This window comes from Amblyomma americanum, chromosome 10, assembly GCF_052857255.1.
Source record: "Amblyomma americanum isolate KBUSLIRL-KWMA chromosome 10, ASM5285725v1, whole genome shotgun sequence".
Lineage (NCBI taxonomy): Eukaryota > Metazoa > Arthropoda > Arachnida > Ixodida > Ixodidae > Amblyomma > Amblyomma americanum.
In genome coordinates, this window is record NC_135506.1 from 2361040 (window position 1) to 2379383 (window position 18344).

Below are 18344 nucleotides of genomic sequence, written 5' to 3' on the forward strand. Positions count from 1 at the left end.
GCTGCTGTTGCAGAGCCCCATAGTTTGTCAATTATCACGTACGGGTCCTTTGCTTCGTGAATCCGGTCTTCACAGCTGTTTGTTGTGTTTGTTCCTCTCTCGGGGGAAACGTGGTCAGAGCCACACCAGATCTCATTGAGTGAAGCAAGGCTTCCTCTCCTAACCGTATGTGGCACAAGAAGGGTCGCGAAGGCTATTTGCATTCAGAATGCTGAGCAGGCTCCAGTGTTGTCCGTCAGCCACAGTCTTAATTAACCATGCTAATGGCAATTACTACCTAAATAAAAAGCGAAGCGAGTTCTTTGGTCAGGGTGGAACCAGGCCGAAAACAGGGTAGAATGATGTCCTGCTCTGTCTCGTATTAAAGCATTGGTTCTCTTTCGTGGCCATTATTAACAGGCCAAATTTAACACCCCTCATTAAGTTTTTGTGCAGTGCACGAATGTCACTGTGACGGAGTGCATAGACTAGTCAGGCAAAGCTATGTATACAAACGTTTGCTAACCCAAAGCCATGCCGGTGAAAGACCGCCATGGCTAGCGTTTTCGTCTGAAGAAAAGCATTTTAGCCCAAAAATTTGATCGTCAAGCCAGGAGAAACTTACGGCCACTGAAAAGCCTAAATCGGCACAGTTTATCCTACGCTGTGTCTCTGTTTAATAAATGAATATACCATACATACTCATGTAGGACCCGCTCATATTTTTTTTCTTCAAATTTCACCCGCGTGCGTGCCTTACACGAGTCAGGCATTCGAGCACCACCGAATACCTGTAGAAACAGTGCAGCGTTGCTGCGACTTATGCACAGCATAATGCAAGAGCACTAAGTTGCAAACATTTTTATTCACTATTCCTCGCTCCCGTTGCTGTCCGATGACCTCACCTCATCAGGGCGCTCCCGGTGACAGTCGTTGTCTCTGTAATCCATGGAGTTAGACATGCTGGCGGCCAAGTAGCAGCGACAGCGATCATGGTGGGCGGCGAAAAAGCAGCTGGCGCCATCCAGTAGCGCATTGAGAACTGGGTCGTGACGGATCAGGTTTCCCCCGATTTGTGAGTACCCAAGGGCGAGCTTTACACGAGGGCAGGTCTTGCTCGAAAGAATACGGCTTTGACATATTCGTGTAACTTCTCATGGAGGAAAAATTAAGATGCCAGTTTTGTGTCGTTTACAGCCCACGGATATCTGTACTTGTTTCAGTTATAAATGTAATTCCTACCTGTGCTCCTTGCAGAACCAGGAGCTCTGAATCGAAATTGGCTCACAGTTCCTGCTGTAGGCGGACACACACAAAAAAAGGAACCCCCGATTTACTTCGTTAAACTAAATGCGACGTAGGTGCGGTAGCACAGTCAGTTTGCTTAACTTTGTGTATCTTCGTAAATCTTGGTGATTGTGCTGCCAGGGTTATATCGGGGGTTACAATTAGGGCGATCAATTTTGCTGCTGCGAATGAAATGCGAAAGCAAGCGCCATTTCGAATCCGCTTAAGCAGTAATGAAGAGCACATGAAATGCTTTCGTTATATCCGGTTTTTTCTTATATCTGAGTATTTTGTCTCTGGACGAAATTGGAGGTTTCTCTCTATTTTTCCATCTGCCAGCTGTGGCGGTGGGCTCTCTCGTTAATTAACCCCCAGACAAGACGGCTTCTTCGCTTCTCACGTGGATTTCAGTTTTTCGATCCATTAATTGCGCCCAGAAGTTGCGACGTGCAAAACAGCGCGAGAGACTTTCAGTTTGGCACGCGGGATGTTTGGCTGCGACGATAGCAGAGAGATGGCGCGCCCGATTCTCATCGCAGCGTTGCTGCAGTGGCCAACAAAGCGGATCTCAGGTAGGCGCCGCCCCGCATTTGAAGCCCATTCGAGACCGCAGAGTGTTGTAATTGCGTTATTTGTGCTCCAAGCCTTCGTCCCCGATAAAACAGTTTTTTCTATATTGTCGGGTTCAACTCAAGAACGAACCGGCTTCTTCCCGTCAAAGGACCCCCTTCCAGCCAATGGCGTCGGCCGACTGTCATGACCCTGCTAGCGTGACAATGCAGGGAGGAGACTATCCCCGACCATAGAGTGAGGGGACTACACCCTGCCGCTTCCTATTACTAATACATCAAGAGTAATGTAACTGATTTCAGTGGTCGATTACAGCCCCCTCAAAAAGGAACTCTAAAATTACGGAAAAGTAATCAATTGCCGTTACGTTAGTTGCCTTCCAACTTCAATAAGACCCCGCTGCGATGACTTTGGCGTTCGGCTGCTGATCTCAAGGTCGCGTGTTCGATCCCAGCCGCGGCGGTCGCACTTCGGTAAAAGCGAAACGCTGACTGACGCCCGTGAGCTGTGCGATGTCGGCGCACGTTAAAGAACTCCAGGGGGTCGAAATTGATCTCTAGCCTTCCACTACGGAGTCCTTCATAAGCTTCAGGGCCCTTCATTTTCGGGTGTTATTTTTTCGAAATTCGAGATTACAAATTGGGCATATTGTTTTGGATAAAATCCTGGTAAAAATCGACTTATTCATCAAAATTTTCCACAATTTTAGATTTATCGGTACGTATTTTCTATAAAGAAACCAATTTATATAAAGTACTCGTTGTTGTGCGTGACATAAAATGCTGAATTATTTTTCCAAGTTTTAAAAACAGTGTAGAAACGGCAGGCTGTAACACTGCAACACTTTTACCAAACGCGATGTTTTTTTTTCTAATTTTTTACAATTGTTGCTCGACGAACATTACCATCTGCTGAGCAGCCTTCCACCTCGGCGCAAAACCTGCCTGCCTCTGTTTATACACCGCGAAAACATTCATTCAACGTCACAGCGACCATTTTAAACGCAGAACGGCCTTGGAGCAGGGCTTCGTAGCGCGGGCAGCGCTTGATACAGTAGTGCCAGTAATACCTTTGGTCAGTACCCATGTTCCGACTTGCGCCTTCCAAAACGTACTGTTCGAACATGCCAGATTAAGCATCGTCACAAGTAAAAAGCGTTAAAATGATCAGCGGTGCTGCTTAATTTTTCGTGCGGGGTGTTCAGTTTCTGTACACACGAAACTAAGTTCTCTAGAAGGCTTATTATCAGGTAGAAATTAGGTTTAAAAAGAGTTATAAGAAATCGGTTCAGGGTGCAAGAAATTTGTAAAAAACGAAAGGCCCTTAGACCACCAGTCGTCTCGGTGCCCGCAAGAACATAACAGAAATATACACGAACCATAATGGTTTGCTTTATGCGGGTTTAACGTTCCAAAGCGACTCGGGCTATGAGGGACGCCGTAGTGAAGGGCTCCGGAAATTTCGACCACTTGGGGTTCTTTAACGTGCACTGACATCGCACAGCACACGGGTCTCTAGAAATTCGCCTCCATCGAAATTCGACTGCCGCGGCCGGGATCGAACCCGCGTCTTTCGGCTGAGCAGCGGAGCGCCATAACCACTGAGCCACCACGGCAGCCTGAGCGTTAACTTATAAGCAGTCAGGTAATAAATATCCCTCCTCACTGCAGCGAGTGTGGTCAGTCGGCATGCACAAGCCATGGTGGCACCCTACTGTGCACTTGTTGCTGCACGAAGCTTGACCCGTTCTGCGTGCACCTTGGAAACACGTCAGAGGGGACGTCTCTAGCTGCGCATGCGTACAGGGTCTGCTTTCCAGCTGCACATGTTTTCAGAGGTGAGGAAGATACTCCTGCGACCTCTTCAGAGAATGCCCCACGGCTCGAAAGCAGATTCTGTGGCTCCGAACGTTTGACGCACCCTGTACTACAGTCTGTCTTTGGCTGCGCCTCGGCTGCGTGTATGCACTTGTGGGAGGAAGCAGTGAAGTGATATCGGGCAGCCTCACTCGGGCCGTGCGTTGGGGCGCCGTAGAGGTTTGCACCTTGATAAGCCGTTGCAGTAAATGATGTACTGGTTTGTCCAGTGCTTCCTTAGTGTTAGCTGTTCAGACACCACTGCGACCAGTGCTTCTGCTGACAAATGCGCTCTCAGCTCCACGTTATGTAAACACTAATTATAATTTGTTCGGATTATGCGGCGTTGTAATTGAGGCCTGTGTTGAAGCCGACCGTCGCTCCCAGAACAAGGGGGATCCTACAACCTTGCGCACAGGCGACAGTGAGAGCAGATCGAGTGTGATTTTAATCTCGTCAGAGTATGTACATGGGGCGGCGAGGAAGGGCCGGCTAGCTGCGCAGTCGGAAGGCGACCGCGGCGAAGATGAGGAAGACGGCGCACCAGGCGCCCGAGACGACGAAGCCCAGCCAGACCTCGGTGTGCGCGATGCCCCAGCCGCGGGAGAGGATGCAGCGCAGGGACTCGGTCGGGATTGTCTGCGGCAGGCCGTAGCTCAGGTAGCGCATGTAGTAGGGCATCGCCTGCGTCGGCCACACCACGCCGCTGAGCAGCAGGTTCGGGTAGAAGGAGCCCAGGGCCAGCATGATGGCAGAGTTCTCCTCCACGCACATGGAGGAGATGACGAGGCCGTAGATCATGCCGCAGCAGCCCTGCAGCAGCGTCAGCAGCACCACCCACACGAAGGGGCCCCGCGAGGGGATCTCGAACACGATGAAGGTGAAGACCAGCAGGCCGGCCACTTGCACGAACATCACCAGGAACTGGCAGATCACGTGCGACAGGATCACCTCGAATGGACGCACCCCTGGGTCACGCGGTCACGACGCTTTCAGTCTGCTATGATCAGAAACGCATGCTGTCCCGCGATCAGGAGCCTTGTTTCGACGTTTGTATCAGAATTACAGCACTGAGGTGACTGAAATCGAGCGACAAACAAAGCCTATTTTGTTGCCAGTTTTCAACAACACGCAATGTGTTCATTGCAACAGGTTTCTAACAAACATATTTGTTTATTCCTGGTCATTCGATACACACAAAGATCATACTGGTCACGGTAAACTGCATGAAAAAGATCTCTTGGGAACGACGAGATTTGAAACTCACTTGAATTGAAGACCTTTCAAATCCACCACATCTTTTGTGCATTGGCACGAGCAAAAAAAGGACTCACCGGCCACCCAGCTCCTTTCGAGGAGCCCTTCCTTCTGCTCGGACACAATGGAGATGGCTGTGAGTCCCACGGCCATGATGTACGTGATGCTGATGATGATACCCGGGGCCATGAACTCTGTGAAACTGGGCTTGTCCACGCCGTAGATCGGGGCCTTGATCTGCGTGCGCGAACGCGCGGCATACATGCGACCAGTTATTTCCAAGTAATTTTCCGCTCTCTCAATCCTTCCCCTCTCCGCACAGAAGCGCTGCAACGGAGGAGTCCTAGTACCCGGATTCGAAGCCGGCCGCGGCGGCCGAGTTTCGATGGAGGTGAAACGCAAAAGGCGCCTGTGAACTGTGCGACGTCAGTACACGTTAAAGATCCCCAGGTGGTTGAAATTATTCCGAAGCCCTCCACTATGGCACCTTTCTTTTTTCGGTCCCACGTCCCTCCCCTCTCGGCGTGGTTGAGGTTGCCACCTAGGAGTGAGACGGACACTGCGCCATTCCATTCCTCTAAAGCAATTTTCTTTTTATATGTCTGCTCGTCGCGAGGCAGTTGCACTTATGGAGTAACCTGACTGTCGCAACACATTTGAATCTCGTAGGCACGATGCCTTGGAACTCACGTTTATACATCGCTATCAAGCAGGTGCTGCTCTTACCACGACGGGCAGCTGGGCGAGGGCGGGGTTCTTGTTCATCCTCTTCAGGATGTCTGCGGAAAAGGAGCTGAACGCCTCGAAGATGGTCTTCTGGAGCGTGTACCCGATCTGCTGGTCTTTTTTGGGGAGAGAAGAACACAGTCGGACATGTGAATCGACTACGACACGGACATTTTCCGCGATTTCGTCATAGGCATGAAATCGGAAAGGGGGCTGTAGTTGGCGCATCATCTCATATTGCAGTAGAATCTGGATTCCCGTACATCGCTGACGCGCGCGGTCGCCAGTCGCCTATAGTCGGACGCTAAATCTTCGCCTTTAAGAGTAGAACGCGGTAGGATTGTCCTGAGTCTTAATTAGCATACTCAGTTATTCATCTACGCATCAGCATATGTCTCTCTAAGACAGTTAAAAGACGGCAACGCATTCACTACGTCCATCTTCAATTTTATAAATTCTTTGATTACATCGAAATTTTTCGCTCATGGGGAACGACTTCGGTTTTTATGCGATGCTACCGCGTTAAAACGAAGCGGCAAATCCAGTCTTCATTTGTGCGAATGCGTTTTACGTGCTTAGAATTTTGTTCGCTTCGGATGACACGAAGTTCGGATAAACGAATATTTCCCGCGACCCCGTGAAATTCGTACCATTGAAGTTTTTCTGCAATCGGGTCTGGTATGAAGATGTCCGAGAAAAACATTTCCTCTTATGATACCCCGCTAATGGGTGGGAAAGGAGAAATGCAAAGAGTCGCACTCCGGCCGCACGGTATACAAGTGCTAGCACGGGAAGTACTCGTCCTTCTCTGGTGTTATAGTCTGCACCGCAGTGAATGTTCGAATTCTCGCTCTCGCCGAAAGCAGTAGCTCGCACTCTATAGCCGTGTAGATGCCCATCAAAGGAGGCCCTCCAGCCAATGACGTCGCACCTTCACCTGCTCGCGTGACGTTCCAAGAGGCTGGCAGTGCGAGGGGATTAATCACGGTTTTACCGGATGAACCGCGACATCATGACAGTCGGTCGACGCTGTTGGCTGAAGGGCATTTTTTGGGGTGCATTTGCCGCATCGCTCTACCTCGGACCGCCGCCACGAGGCGTAGGACGCTCGACGACAACCTCGAGAAAGCGGTTGCCGCATGCCGCTTCGTGCTAACGTCTGCAAATAAACTGCGCCTCGAAGCGTAGTTACGAAACGATTTCAGTGCCGTGTATTTAGAAGCACCATCATGTGTGGAAGTACGGCTCCAGGTACGAATGCGGCACCGCTGCGCGTGCGCAGCAGAAAGGAAGGCGAGCTCACTGGTCATGTCCAGGTAGACGTTGATGCTGCTGTCCTCGATGGTGCGGTTGTCCGCGTTCACCCCCAGGAAGAAGCGGTAGTGCAGCGCCGCCGAGAAGTTGGCCCCGATGGCGATGGCGCCCCACGCGCTGCCCGCCCGCACCGCGTCCAGCGCGGCATCCAGCTCCCTGTAGGGAATCTGCGCCGGCGGCGACCAAGGCACGGTTGCTCTCCACTTTGCCAAGCAACGGAAACAGTCATAACCCGTCGTTTACACACGGCCGCCTCTCCTCCGCGAGCTCCACTGGTGGATGCTAGTTGATGGTAAATAAAATTTCTCTTTGCAGCGAATTAAAGTACAAAGGAAATGACCTTGCAGTCCAAAGCTACGCCAGGTGTTTAGTTCTGGCTGGCCCATTCTATGCCCGCTGTCTTGACCTGCAAGCGATATGAAATGCCGCGAAACTGAGGGAATCAGTATCCACGAACAAACAACAAAAACGCTTCCTTTGTGCGATTACAGCGACGTACCCCTCGACTTGGCTAACAGACAGTTCTGCGCAGCACCGCGCATTGAAAGGTGGGGAGACTACTGCCTGCAGCTGGCGGTGCGGCGTCTGCGTACCTGACTGAGAGTGGTGTTGTCGATCCGCTGCAGGAAGGCGACCGACAGGAGCGGGTGCATCTCCTGGTTCACGACGGCCACCTGCAGCTCGAACGGGTCCGAGCCGATGCACAGGCAGAACAGCACCACTTGGATGGAGGGGACCAGGAATGTGAACAGCAGCACCCTGTGCGAACGAATGCGTTTTCTACCCGATTCCCGCCACATCGATCTCGTATAGATGGAATATGGAAAGAAAGCAAGCGGGAAAGGTCGGCGTGAAAGACAGCTTTTTGTCTGCGTTGTTTGCCATTCCCAGAACGGCCCATAAAAAGAAGTCGCGGCGCTTATACATAGACCAGAGAAAGATGCCCTCACGTGAACCTGGTGTACAAAGCTCGTTGGGCAACGCGATGTTCAGCTGCTTGCGATGGAGTTAATATTTGAACATTTATCTGGCAGAGTTCGGACCATGTAGTGCGGCGCCCTGCTGTGACGCCATGCCACTGCATTCTGATCAATCAACGTGGCGCGGTGATACGCGAACGCCGGAGAACCGACAGACGTAACCGATTTCTCTGCAGTATGCGTGCCGCTAACCAATGAAATATTCCACGAGCTTTGCTCCGTAAAAAGTGCCCACTTATTCTCTATCTTCGCACCACCAATGCCGCAGTGCAGCAGAAATATCTCACGTCATTGAGATTTTATCCCGCGCCTCGAACAGGCTTTGCTAGGTGCGGATGTATTAATGCTTTGGAATAGAGGCGACATGCATTAGCCATGTGCCGTGGTCCGGGAGCTTTCTAACGGAGGTACTTCGAGTCTGGGCTAGACAAAGTGCGCGAGTGAAGAGCTATGCGAGCGAACTATACGCGGTAAACAGCGCCGAAAATCTTTCTCTTACACTGCGATAACCTGTCAACAGGCATGAGAACGCCTGGCTTCCCTAGTCGGAACACTGCAATGGGATGTCCGATGCATGACACGCTAAACGCTTCTTATCCCCGCGGCCACATATGTGACCAGTAAATATGAGCAGGTTACTAATCTTAGTAAAGTAATCTGCTCATACCTGCTGGTCCTGTATGTAGCCATGGTGATACAAAGGGTGAAGTACGGTTCACGCGACAGACCAGGTGTCACGTGACGTTCCACTTTCGCTCCCGAGAAGCCTGCGTCTGGTCTACGTAGGCAGAAAGGGAGCACATGTCTAATCCATTATCACCACTGTTCCCACGTTAACCTTTGCACGTGGGGATAAGCGGATAAGGCATGTCCATGGTCATTCTCGATGCTAGTTGACGCACATTGTTGGTCAGGAGCGAACCAGACGTGCCGGAAAGGGGACGTCACGTGAGGCCTGAACCGAGGGGCAACGGTCCGTCATGTGGAACAGCAAGTACCCCCTCTTTTTTGTCTATTTTGATAATGTGAGCTGGACGGAAACAACGAACTGAGAATCCAATGATAGGATTTCGTCATGAGGAGTCACAGCACAGAGCAAAGAAAGGCACTTATTTTTCACTGAGGCTTTTCTCCTGTATTCTGACTGCTGGTTACGTATTTTGGCCGCGAGATCGAGCAGAGTCGCCACCTCGCGGCGCAGTGACGAACCCTCCATAGTGCGGGCGCCCGCTCGCGTCGTCTGCTAGCTTGCAGTGTTTACGTGTGCGCGTACGGCAGACATTCCTCGTGACTTGTTTGTTTCGAGGTTTTAAGGCGCTCCTACTGTCTACCTCTTACGCTGCAATAAAGACAATTGTTCATATCCAGTACGTCATGCTGGGTCATGACAGCCTCTGTCGGTCTTCGGCACTGCAGGTTCTTTGCCGCGCGGCGTCTTAAACACAGCGACGATGGCGTTAAGTTCCATGTCAAACCAGAAAACGAACAGGTCGCTGCCGTCCATACAACTAAATGCAGGCGCCTAGCGATTATACATTGCCGTCAACAGTTTGAACGGGCCATTTTATGCTCTCCATCTGCATGATAAAGTCGAGTTTTTTTTCCCTTAACCCCGTGTTAATCGGTTTCGTAGGGTGTTTATACTAGTATTAAACTTTAAGGCTATTGCGCATGCACCACGTCGCTACAAGGGGAAAGTTTTGCTCCACAAAACTGCGAAAACATTTGAGGATTCACATCATGCCCAGCGCTTAAATGAAAGAGCAGATAAAACCTAGTCAAACTAGATAAAAGTGCGCCATTGTTGGCCAATAAGCTCATTGCTCCTGACAAGTAGGAACTAAGAGAAGAATATGAGCAACTTAGGTACTAGGTCAGTCTATGGAGCTGAGTGTAATAGCACTGAATATCATACGCGCTTCACTACATTTCTCTTCGTACATGGCAGCGTTTACTTGGCGAGGAGTAAGATTTAAGCGTCTCACGAATACGGAGACAATCGATTGTTTTTTTTTTTGGAACAGTGGATTAATATACGGAAGGTTTTATTTCCGGTACCACTTTCATAAATATGTCCCAATTTATGTTTTTTATTAGACTAGCATTTCCAATAATGCCCAACTGCACTCATACGCAGTGCCTTCGCAGCGACTAATTGGCAGCATGCACATCAGCGTATAAAAAAGTAATCGCTGAAGCTCCTAAATTTTGGTAACCGTAATACTCGTGTCACACGGCCACACTGTCATTTTAAACGAGCGACACTCGCGTTCAGTGTCATCGCGCAGCTTCACGCGATTAACTTCACTGCAGTTGGCTGCAAAAAAATCATACAGCCTCGCAGTAAGTTCGGCGAGCTCACTCCACTCAGCGTGCGGAGACATTCCTCACACGGTACACGCGTGAACAGTCAGCTTTCATGTGCGGCGAAATTCTTGTACAATGCCAGCGTGATTTACTTTGGGGGAACAGTTCGGAGAAGTGCCGTCTAGCCCGACATGCAGATAGGTGCGCTCACCGTCCGTGGACACACCTGCCGGGCGGTACGCTGCCAACACTGCATTAAATCGACTGAAGCTAGTGTCTTTTCTGAAAAGCACCTGCGCCTCTGCGTGGGCTCAGAAAATGCTAGCACAGCGACTAATTCATCACCACGAAGTTCGTCGTGTCTCTGCCCAGTGGAGCGCCTGTCGTATAGAAGACAGGCACTGCGGCGTCGCATTAGAAAAATTGTGGAGGGAAAGCGCATGCATAGTACGTTGGTGGAAACAGTACGTTTCGAATGGCACTTATCTTCTAAGCGTAGCACCGTGCCTCGCCAGTGACACTTCATGAGGCGAAATGCACGCGTAATTTGCCTGTCTGACACTGTATCACTTCTGTGGCACAGGCAGTGGCGGGCACATTGGTGAAAAGGCAGACAACAAAACTGCCGTTAGGGGAGAGTGATGCAGTAAATATATCAGGCCTATGAGTGTCGTACAAGAAAAACGCACTCCGAAACGTGAAAAAAATGAACCAACTGGCCCGGCTAATTCCACTCTTGCACAAAACGGGATTTATGCGTCTGCATGGAAGTACCGTGTTTTCCTACAGTCCGCGCCTTTTTTACGGAGCGTTTGCCGATTTTGCGCTTTTTTTTGTGCACAATTCATACATTGCAGAGGGCACGTTTTCTTCGACAGAAAACATGGACCCTACTTTCTTCTGCCCCTTACGCCGACCGACGCTTAGGGGAGTGACGGTGACGCCGCGAGTATTTCCGTGCGCGGGCACAGGCAGCCTGGACGTTTGACACCCGCTGCCGCTCGTCGCCGCCTATCGCTACTGATAAAGCGGGACGATGACATGGTCGACGCACTCCTACGGATCTCTACGCAGCAGTGACTGTTGCAATTCTGTTCGCGCCTACCTTGAAGCGTCCGACCGCGGCGATAGAGTGCGGCGTTGTTCGAGCCGGCGGTGATTGAACAGAGTCAGCCCTGCAATTCGTGGGCTACGGGGCCACCCGGGAAGGCAGCGAACGGCGCCTGCTTGTATTTCGTGCTGTCACAAAGCCGCCCCGCGTTCAACAACCGGACTCGCACACGGTCCTGCCAAGGTGTGTTAAAGCCGTCTCCTCCGTGTTCCAAGGCCATTTTGAACGAAAAGACAAAAGCGGTAAGTAGAGAGAATCATTCTAGCACGAGACTACTGTGGCATGCTACTGTGACACTGCTGTAGTACTCCTAGCTGGTACTTCGCGAGTGATGCAGCTCGCTGAATCCCGAAGATGTCTCAAAGTGTAATTGAAAATGCGTTGAAAGCCAAGCGAGTGGTAGTGATGTGCTCGGAAATTCGCACCATGTAACTCGTCTCTCTTCATTCACTACATTTTAGCCAGCATTTTCTAACCTCCATCCGCTTCCAGGCAGGCGCAGAGCTCATTGAACTGTCAGCTTTCTCCTCTCTGAACAGAATACGCTTCCGCAGGGGTGAAGCACGAGAATAATAGCAATCGCAAGGCCAGGCACACCGACACGCACAAGCACCGGTAAGCCATAAATATGACACTGGCGATGGGCCCAACAAAAGAAGACATTCAGGTTATGCGGGGCAGTTGTCGCGGCTATGTTACACACTTGGAAAAGCTTTCTGTAAAGGAAGCTTGCCTACCGAGAAAAAAAAATCCTGGAAAGGAGACCGTGCTGCAAATCATGTTCGTGTTCTGTTCATGAAGCAGCTCTTAGTGAATTGTGCGCTGCAAGACGGCCCGAAAACACGACGCTTCGAAGCAGACAAAACTGCACTGAATAACGTCAGGCTGGTTAAGAGCGCCCCGCTCTGAGCACCATCGCGAATTCTTTTCACGCAGTGATGCTGCCGTGCACAGCGCCGAGGACTGCAGCTAAAGGGGAAAAAAAACGTTTTATTTCGCCTACGAGATTAACATTTACGAAAGCGTCATTTGTTATAAAAGCACAAATGCAACAAGGTGTGTGTGGAAGGGCAAAAATTACTGTGGCACACTGGCAGCAACGCATTTAATAATATTTTCAGCGTGAACCGAGCCTTGTGCGAACAATACCAAAAGTTTCGTTTTCGTTGAAGTAAACCACAATGACCGCTTCTCAGCCAAGCAAGCAGTGATAAGAAAAATGGCAGCTAATGCGGCAAGCACGAAGCAGGCGTATGCGCAGAGAGCAGGGGAACACGCTGCTAGGGTGAAACAAGACCTCGTGGCCTCGGGAGACGGACGCTCAACATGGCCGGAATAACCCGTATTGCTCGACATGAACACGCACCCGCAGGCCTTGTCGAGGCGATCAGACTACGCGACAGTGACTAAGGCTATATAGAAGCCCGAAATTTGACACAAGCCAACAGCGGGGAAAGCTGAATCGTCTGTTCAGCCACTGCGTCTGCTCACCGTCAAAAAGCAAATGCAAACTCACGGCAGGTTTCGGTGCAGCCTGGTGAGAGACTTTGCCACTAGTGCCCACGTCCTGAACCAGGCGTCCAGGAAAGGCTCCTTCTTGCGAACGGCGTGCTTTTCGCTCAGCTCTAGTGCCGGAATCTGCTCCAGGCTGGTGCTTCGCACCAGGTGGGTCATCGAGTTGGCCGCCAGGGTCTCTTTGCTGGCGGCCATGCTCACCAGACCCTTCCCGTTGGTCGCCGTCGTCTCGACGGTCTGCGCTGGGACCACAACGCCGCCGTTCTCTGCAGTCTGCGGTTGGCCTACGTTGTGATGGTTGTCCGCCATGCAGAGCTTGAGGAAGACGTCCTCGAGCGTCAGCATGCCGTGCTGCTGCATCAAGTCTTCCGGCACGGCCTGCGCCAGGATCCGGCCCTGGCGCATGAGACCCACCAGGTTGGCCAGGCGAGCCTCCTCGATGTAGTGCGTCGTGATGATGACGCTGATGGCCTCGCGGTGCGTCAGGGTCACCAGGTAGTGCCAGATGCTCTGTCGCAGCAGCGGGTCCACGCCGACCGTCGGCTCATCCAGGATGAGCAGCGGGGGCCGGTGGATGAGCGCGGCCGCCAGGCTGACCCGTCGCTTCTGGCCACCGCTGAGGTTTTTCACCAGACGGCTCTTCTCGGGCAGGCCCAGGAAGCGGATGAGGAACGCTGTGCGCTCCTGGAGCACGCGGCTTTCGATCCTGAACAGCCTGCCGAAGTATGTGAGCGTCTCGAGTATCGAGAACTCGGGGTACAGCGTCAGTTCCTGCGGCATGTAGCCGACGCCGGGACCCGGGATGTAGCTTTCAGGCTGCCCCGGCTTGTGGCCGAACACGCGCACGCTGCCGTGGCGGGGCTTTAGCCGACCGACGATGCATCGCAGGAGGGTGGTCTTGCCGCAGCCGCTGGGTCCTAAGAGCCCGTATCTGGAAGAGGAAAAAGAAACGATCTGCTACAGCAGTTCGTGCCACTTGCCGCGCATCGTTTATGTCTGGGTTAACAGCCTCAACTCAGCAGCACACAGAGGTTTCGCGGACTACTTTCCACGGAGACTCACCCTCCACCTCCTTCCCGCTTATTTCTAGGAGCTGATCTGCCATAAACGAGGCTGGTTGGAGAAGAGTGTTCATTTTCGAGGCTATATGCTTCGATTTTAGTTCGCTTTAACGTCCCAAAGTGAGAATGGAGGGCTCCCGATAATTTCGGCCACCTGTGTTTTTTTTTAACGTTTACTGACATGACGCAGTACATGGGCCTCTAGAATCTCGCCTACATCGAAATGTGACCGCCGCGGCCGGGATCGAACTCGCGTCTTTCGGGTCGGCAGCCGAACACCATAGCCACTAAGCAACCGCGGGGGCTGAGACTATTTGTGAACCCTCTGTAACCTGCATTTGTGAGGCCAGTGATGAAAGTGAGAGGTCAAGAGAAGGGTTGGGTTTCATGGTTAGAAAGGCTGGATATCTCGCGCTGCAAAGGGCAACGCGCAACATGGTGCGAACCCTGACGTAGTTGCTACGGGACTACGGTTTCCAACACCGTTACTTAAAGATCACGTCAAAATGGTATTCATGGTCTAGCCTGATCATACACAAATTCCTATATAATTGAAAGTTACTTAACTGTAGTGCTCGATGATAATTACAGCATTTGCCACGGACATCTCGCAAACCTCTCAGGATTTGTTTTTCAAGGCGTGACTCGCGAATGAATTCGGATGATGCAAGATTACGATTTCTGACCGAACGTGCTCAGTCTGCCGAAGCTGCTTGTGCAAGATGTCGTCGGTTTAAAGCCTTGCGAAATAGCATGTGAAGCAGTGTTCGCGGTCTTGTCTTCATTAATCAGTTCGCTATAAAGTCTAAATTCCAAGCACTGCCTACCAGTACGCCAGTGAATTAAGTGAAGGCCGACCTTCAAAGGGCAACTGTAGCGAAGGTTGTATCCAACAGCTGTTGCAGAAACTCTCTGCAACATCTCCAATAATGCGCTTCAAAGTATTGTTTGGAGTTTAGTGTGCCGAAGCAACGCATTATCTATGAGGGAGGCCTCCGGATTAAGTTACCACCTGGGCGTGCTTGAAGACCGCCTCCATTGCCATGCGGCCGGGATTCTATCCCGTCACCTTGGGATCAGTAGGCGAACGCCAAACCACTGCGGTGAGTAGACGCTTTGAAGAGTAGTCGTTCTGCACTGCGACGCAACTCAGTGGTTGTGCAGTTCCTCGTGCAGGAAAGACTAAGGAGCATGTTGTAATCTAACGTAAGTCTCGCAAGTGGCGTTAGCAAGCATGCGAATACTTGTCCCTTGTGATGTTCAAATTTTTTTACTACGACGCAAATGGTGTAGAGGCTGAGAGGCTTTCTCCCTTAAATGCTTCGCAAGCAAGCGCACAAAAGAGGCGTTGTTTTGGAGACAAACTTGCCACAAGTGCACTACTTATCGATCGCTGTGAATGAATAAACTTCAACACGGGATTGCATGTTAACCTGGTGTGACAGGCCGACGACATGCTGGGTGCTTAATTCGACGCCAGGTAAACTGATTGTCCTCCTTTTCAAGCATTTAGGGAATCGGTTTATAGTATCCGGTGCAATGTATGCAGTGTTAACTACTACCTCAGATTCGGCCTGCAGATCTTTCGCGGAAGGAACTTTTCGCACAGGCAGCCTCAAGACTTACGTTCAACAACTGTCTTCGTTACAACTGCCCCCGCCATAAGAAATGAAAAACATAAGGCCGTAACCTAACACGGTGAGCCGACGTTTGCTGCACGTGTAAGCTTCAGTAACTTATTCTTCAGATCTCTCCGTGAGCGTGAAAATAAAAGAACGTTTCCTTTTCCGGCACACTAGAAGGAGGAAACGCTTGCCACTAGAAACGAAACGGTGTGCTCACATCTTGCCCTCGGGCAGGCTGAGGTCGATGCCCCTGAGCGTCTCGACGGCGTTGTTGCCGCGGCCGTAGGAGATGCGCAGTCCTCGGACGTCCACGGCCAGCCTGGACGCCGGAGAGGACCTGGCGAACGGCGTCGCCTTGCCGTTCGGAGCCGCGAGCACGGGCATCGGCGGCGTAGTGGGCCCGAGGGACGCGTTCTGATGCACCGTGGTCCCGTTGATGTGTCCGGGCGTGGAGAACTGCGAAGCGAGAGCATCGGTGCCGTTGCAGTAGGCGAAGGGACCACCGGCCCCCCGTATCCGGGCCTCGGGGATCCTGGAGCAGGAGGCATCTAGAGCGTGGCGGCGGCTGCCGTCTGCGGCGCACGACGAGGCGCGTCCCTTCTTGGCCGCTCCGGGCCGCTCCGAGCTGTGGTGGTAGCCGCGTTGCAGCCGACCGCCCGAGTGCATGCTAGGCCAGGCCCGGCTCGCCACTGAACTAATGACCCAGAAGCCCCGCGCCGCTGAGGGGTCCGCAAAGAAGCCCTCCTCTCCGTCGGGACCTGCCTCCTCCTCGCGGATACACCGCTGCTCGCGGGGGCTGCATTCCGTAGCGGGCCGCGCTAACGGCTGGCTGCACTTGGCCGAGACCGAAGAGCGGCCGTTCGCCGGCGTCGAGCGTCTTTGTGTGTCGCCGCGCTTTGCAGAAAAGCGGCGCTTCGCGTGCTGTCGAGGCGGATTTTGAAATTCTACCGAGAGCAGCGGATGCTCGGTTGGATTGACGCTGTGGGGAGCGGTGAGGGCTCGTAATGTAGCTGGTGTTTGACCGTCGGCCGCTCAGTGACGACACCTCGCTGGCTTCTCCACGAAGGAAACGTGCATTCGTGCTCGACCACAACCTAGCCCGCCGGCTTCCGAAGTATCCTGGGCACCGAGACGCAACCCGCTCAAGGCTATCTAAACGCAACGTTCTGTGAGTCGCACTACGAGTCGTTCTCTGAGAAACACGGCCAGAATCATGACAGCTGCTCAAAGCAAGCAGTGTAGCATTCCGTCCATCTGCCGTGTAGTGCTGCACACGTTGGACAAACGGGCACATGTTTAAACGAAAGATTGCACGAGCATCGGTCAAGACCGAAAATCAGCTTTCGGGCCACAACTGTTCACTCTAGGGGCTCACGAGTGTGCACCAGACTCGTGCTCTCGACGGCTTCAGCAAAAAACGCCCCCATTTGCGAAGTATGAAAAGATGTCCCCAAACGAGTCACGTCTCGGTACCTGCAGAGATTTGAGCATCCGCCTCGCATGCGGGTGGTGTCACTGGTGGGTGTTTACCCCATGAGGCTGATTTAAGTTGTTTGACGTTAGAACGAATCACTGACCCGTGAATGCAGTGGTATGGTAAACGCAAGTGTCGCTCAAGGCTCGGAAGATTACACTAGATGAGAAGGGCGTTTATTGCTGCTTGTCCTGTGCAAGCTATCACACTGTTTAGGGGGTGGTGGTTCATTGCCTATGCATTGCACTTGGAGAAAACTGTTCTGCGCTGGCGCCAGCGCGAAACAGCTTTACGGGTTAGCAGGCGTGGTTTAACGATATGCAGGGCGCTAAAGGTTGGATACTTGTTCCAGTATCGATTCAAACGGTGCGATATTTATTTTCAAAATGGCGACTGCATGACCGGGGTATGACCTGGTACTGCAACATACTTCAAGCTTAAATATATTCTCAAACTAAAGTAGTAATAATAATAATAATTGGTGTTGGGGGGGAAAGGAAATGGCGCAGTATCTGTCTCATATATCGTTGGACACCTGAAGCGCGCCGTAAGGGAAGGGTAAACGAGGGAGTGAAAGAAGAAAGGGAGAGAGAGGTGCCGTAGTGGAGGGCTCCGGAATAATTCAAACTAAAGGAAGAGTCCTATCAAACGGGCAATTAGTTGTCAAGTGGGTTCCTGAATAATGATTTCTTTCGGTGATTTTTAACTTGGGGACACTTTTTCCCTAGAGGGGGCTTCCTCGGAGGACATTCCTTCCGGGAACCTTTATTGCTACTCCCGTTCTGGACAGGGCTGAAGATGAGTTAACCAAATAAATACTGGAAGCGTGGTGAATCATGTGTCAAGGATTCCTCAGTGTATCGGCGAAGGAGCTCGCATACCTTGGGTGTTGTGCATAAACGAAAAAAATGCGATTGTATCGTGTTTATTTTTTTCGCGCTGTGCGTTACGACACTGATTTTCTGGGCGTTCATCACTTGTCCGCAGTTTATTCTGTGCTACAAGAATAAACTATCTGCTGTTGTGCGCCTACGTGTGTGTCTTCGCCGTCTGCCGTCTATTTTTCTGCGCCCCGTTTGTAATAGCCATCAAAGCCCGTAGTTCACGTAATGCGTTCCACCTTGCACTAACGGAAAACTGCCATGATCATTCACGCGGTTTGATACCTGTAGAAGGACGGCAGATTGGGCGAGTTTGTGTTCCATGGTAACAAGAAAATTCAAACAGCGCTAAACAACAGGACCAGAAAGAGGAGGAGACAAAAGCAGCGCCGTGTTTCTCT

General features: G+C 51.6%; 1 protein-coding gene across 1 annotated transcript in view; it reads right to left on the reverse strand.

Annotated features, from left to right (window-relative positions):
* LOC144107349 (uncharacterized) overlaps positions 1 to 16999 on the reverse strand; it is a 35120-nt gene extending 18121 nt beyond the window's left edge. The window contains exons 1-8 of the mRNA XM_077640338.1: positions 15806 to 16999; positions 12904 to 13833; positions 7583 to 7748; positions 6979 to 7156; positions 5676 to 5791; positions 5027 to 5186; positions 4190 to 4660; positions 885 to 1021 (exon numbers count right to left, since the gene is read on the reverse strand). Of these exons, the coding sequence (XP_077496464.1) occupies positions 885 to 1021; positions 4190 to 4660; positions 5027 to 5186; positions 5676 to 5791; positions 6979 to 7156; positions 7583 to 7748; positions 12904 to 13833; positions 15806 to 16254 (2607 nt within the window). The 5' untranslated portion in view covers positions 16255 to 16999. The remainder of the gene's footprint in view (positions 1 to 884; positions 1022 to 4189; positions 4661 to 5026; positions 5187 to 5675; positions 5792 to 6978; positions 7157 to 7582; positions 7749 to 12903; positions 13834 to 15805) is intronic.
* Positions 17000 to 18344: the final 1345 nt, after the last annotated feature.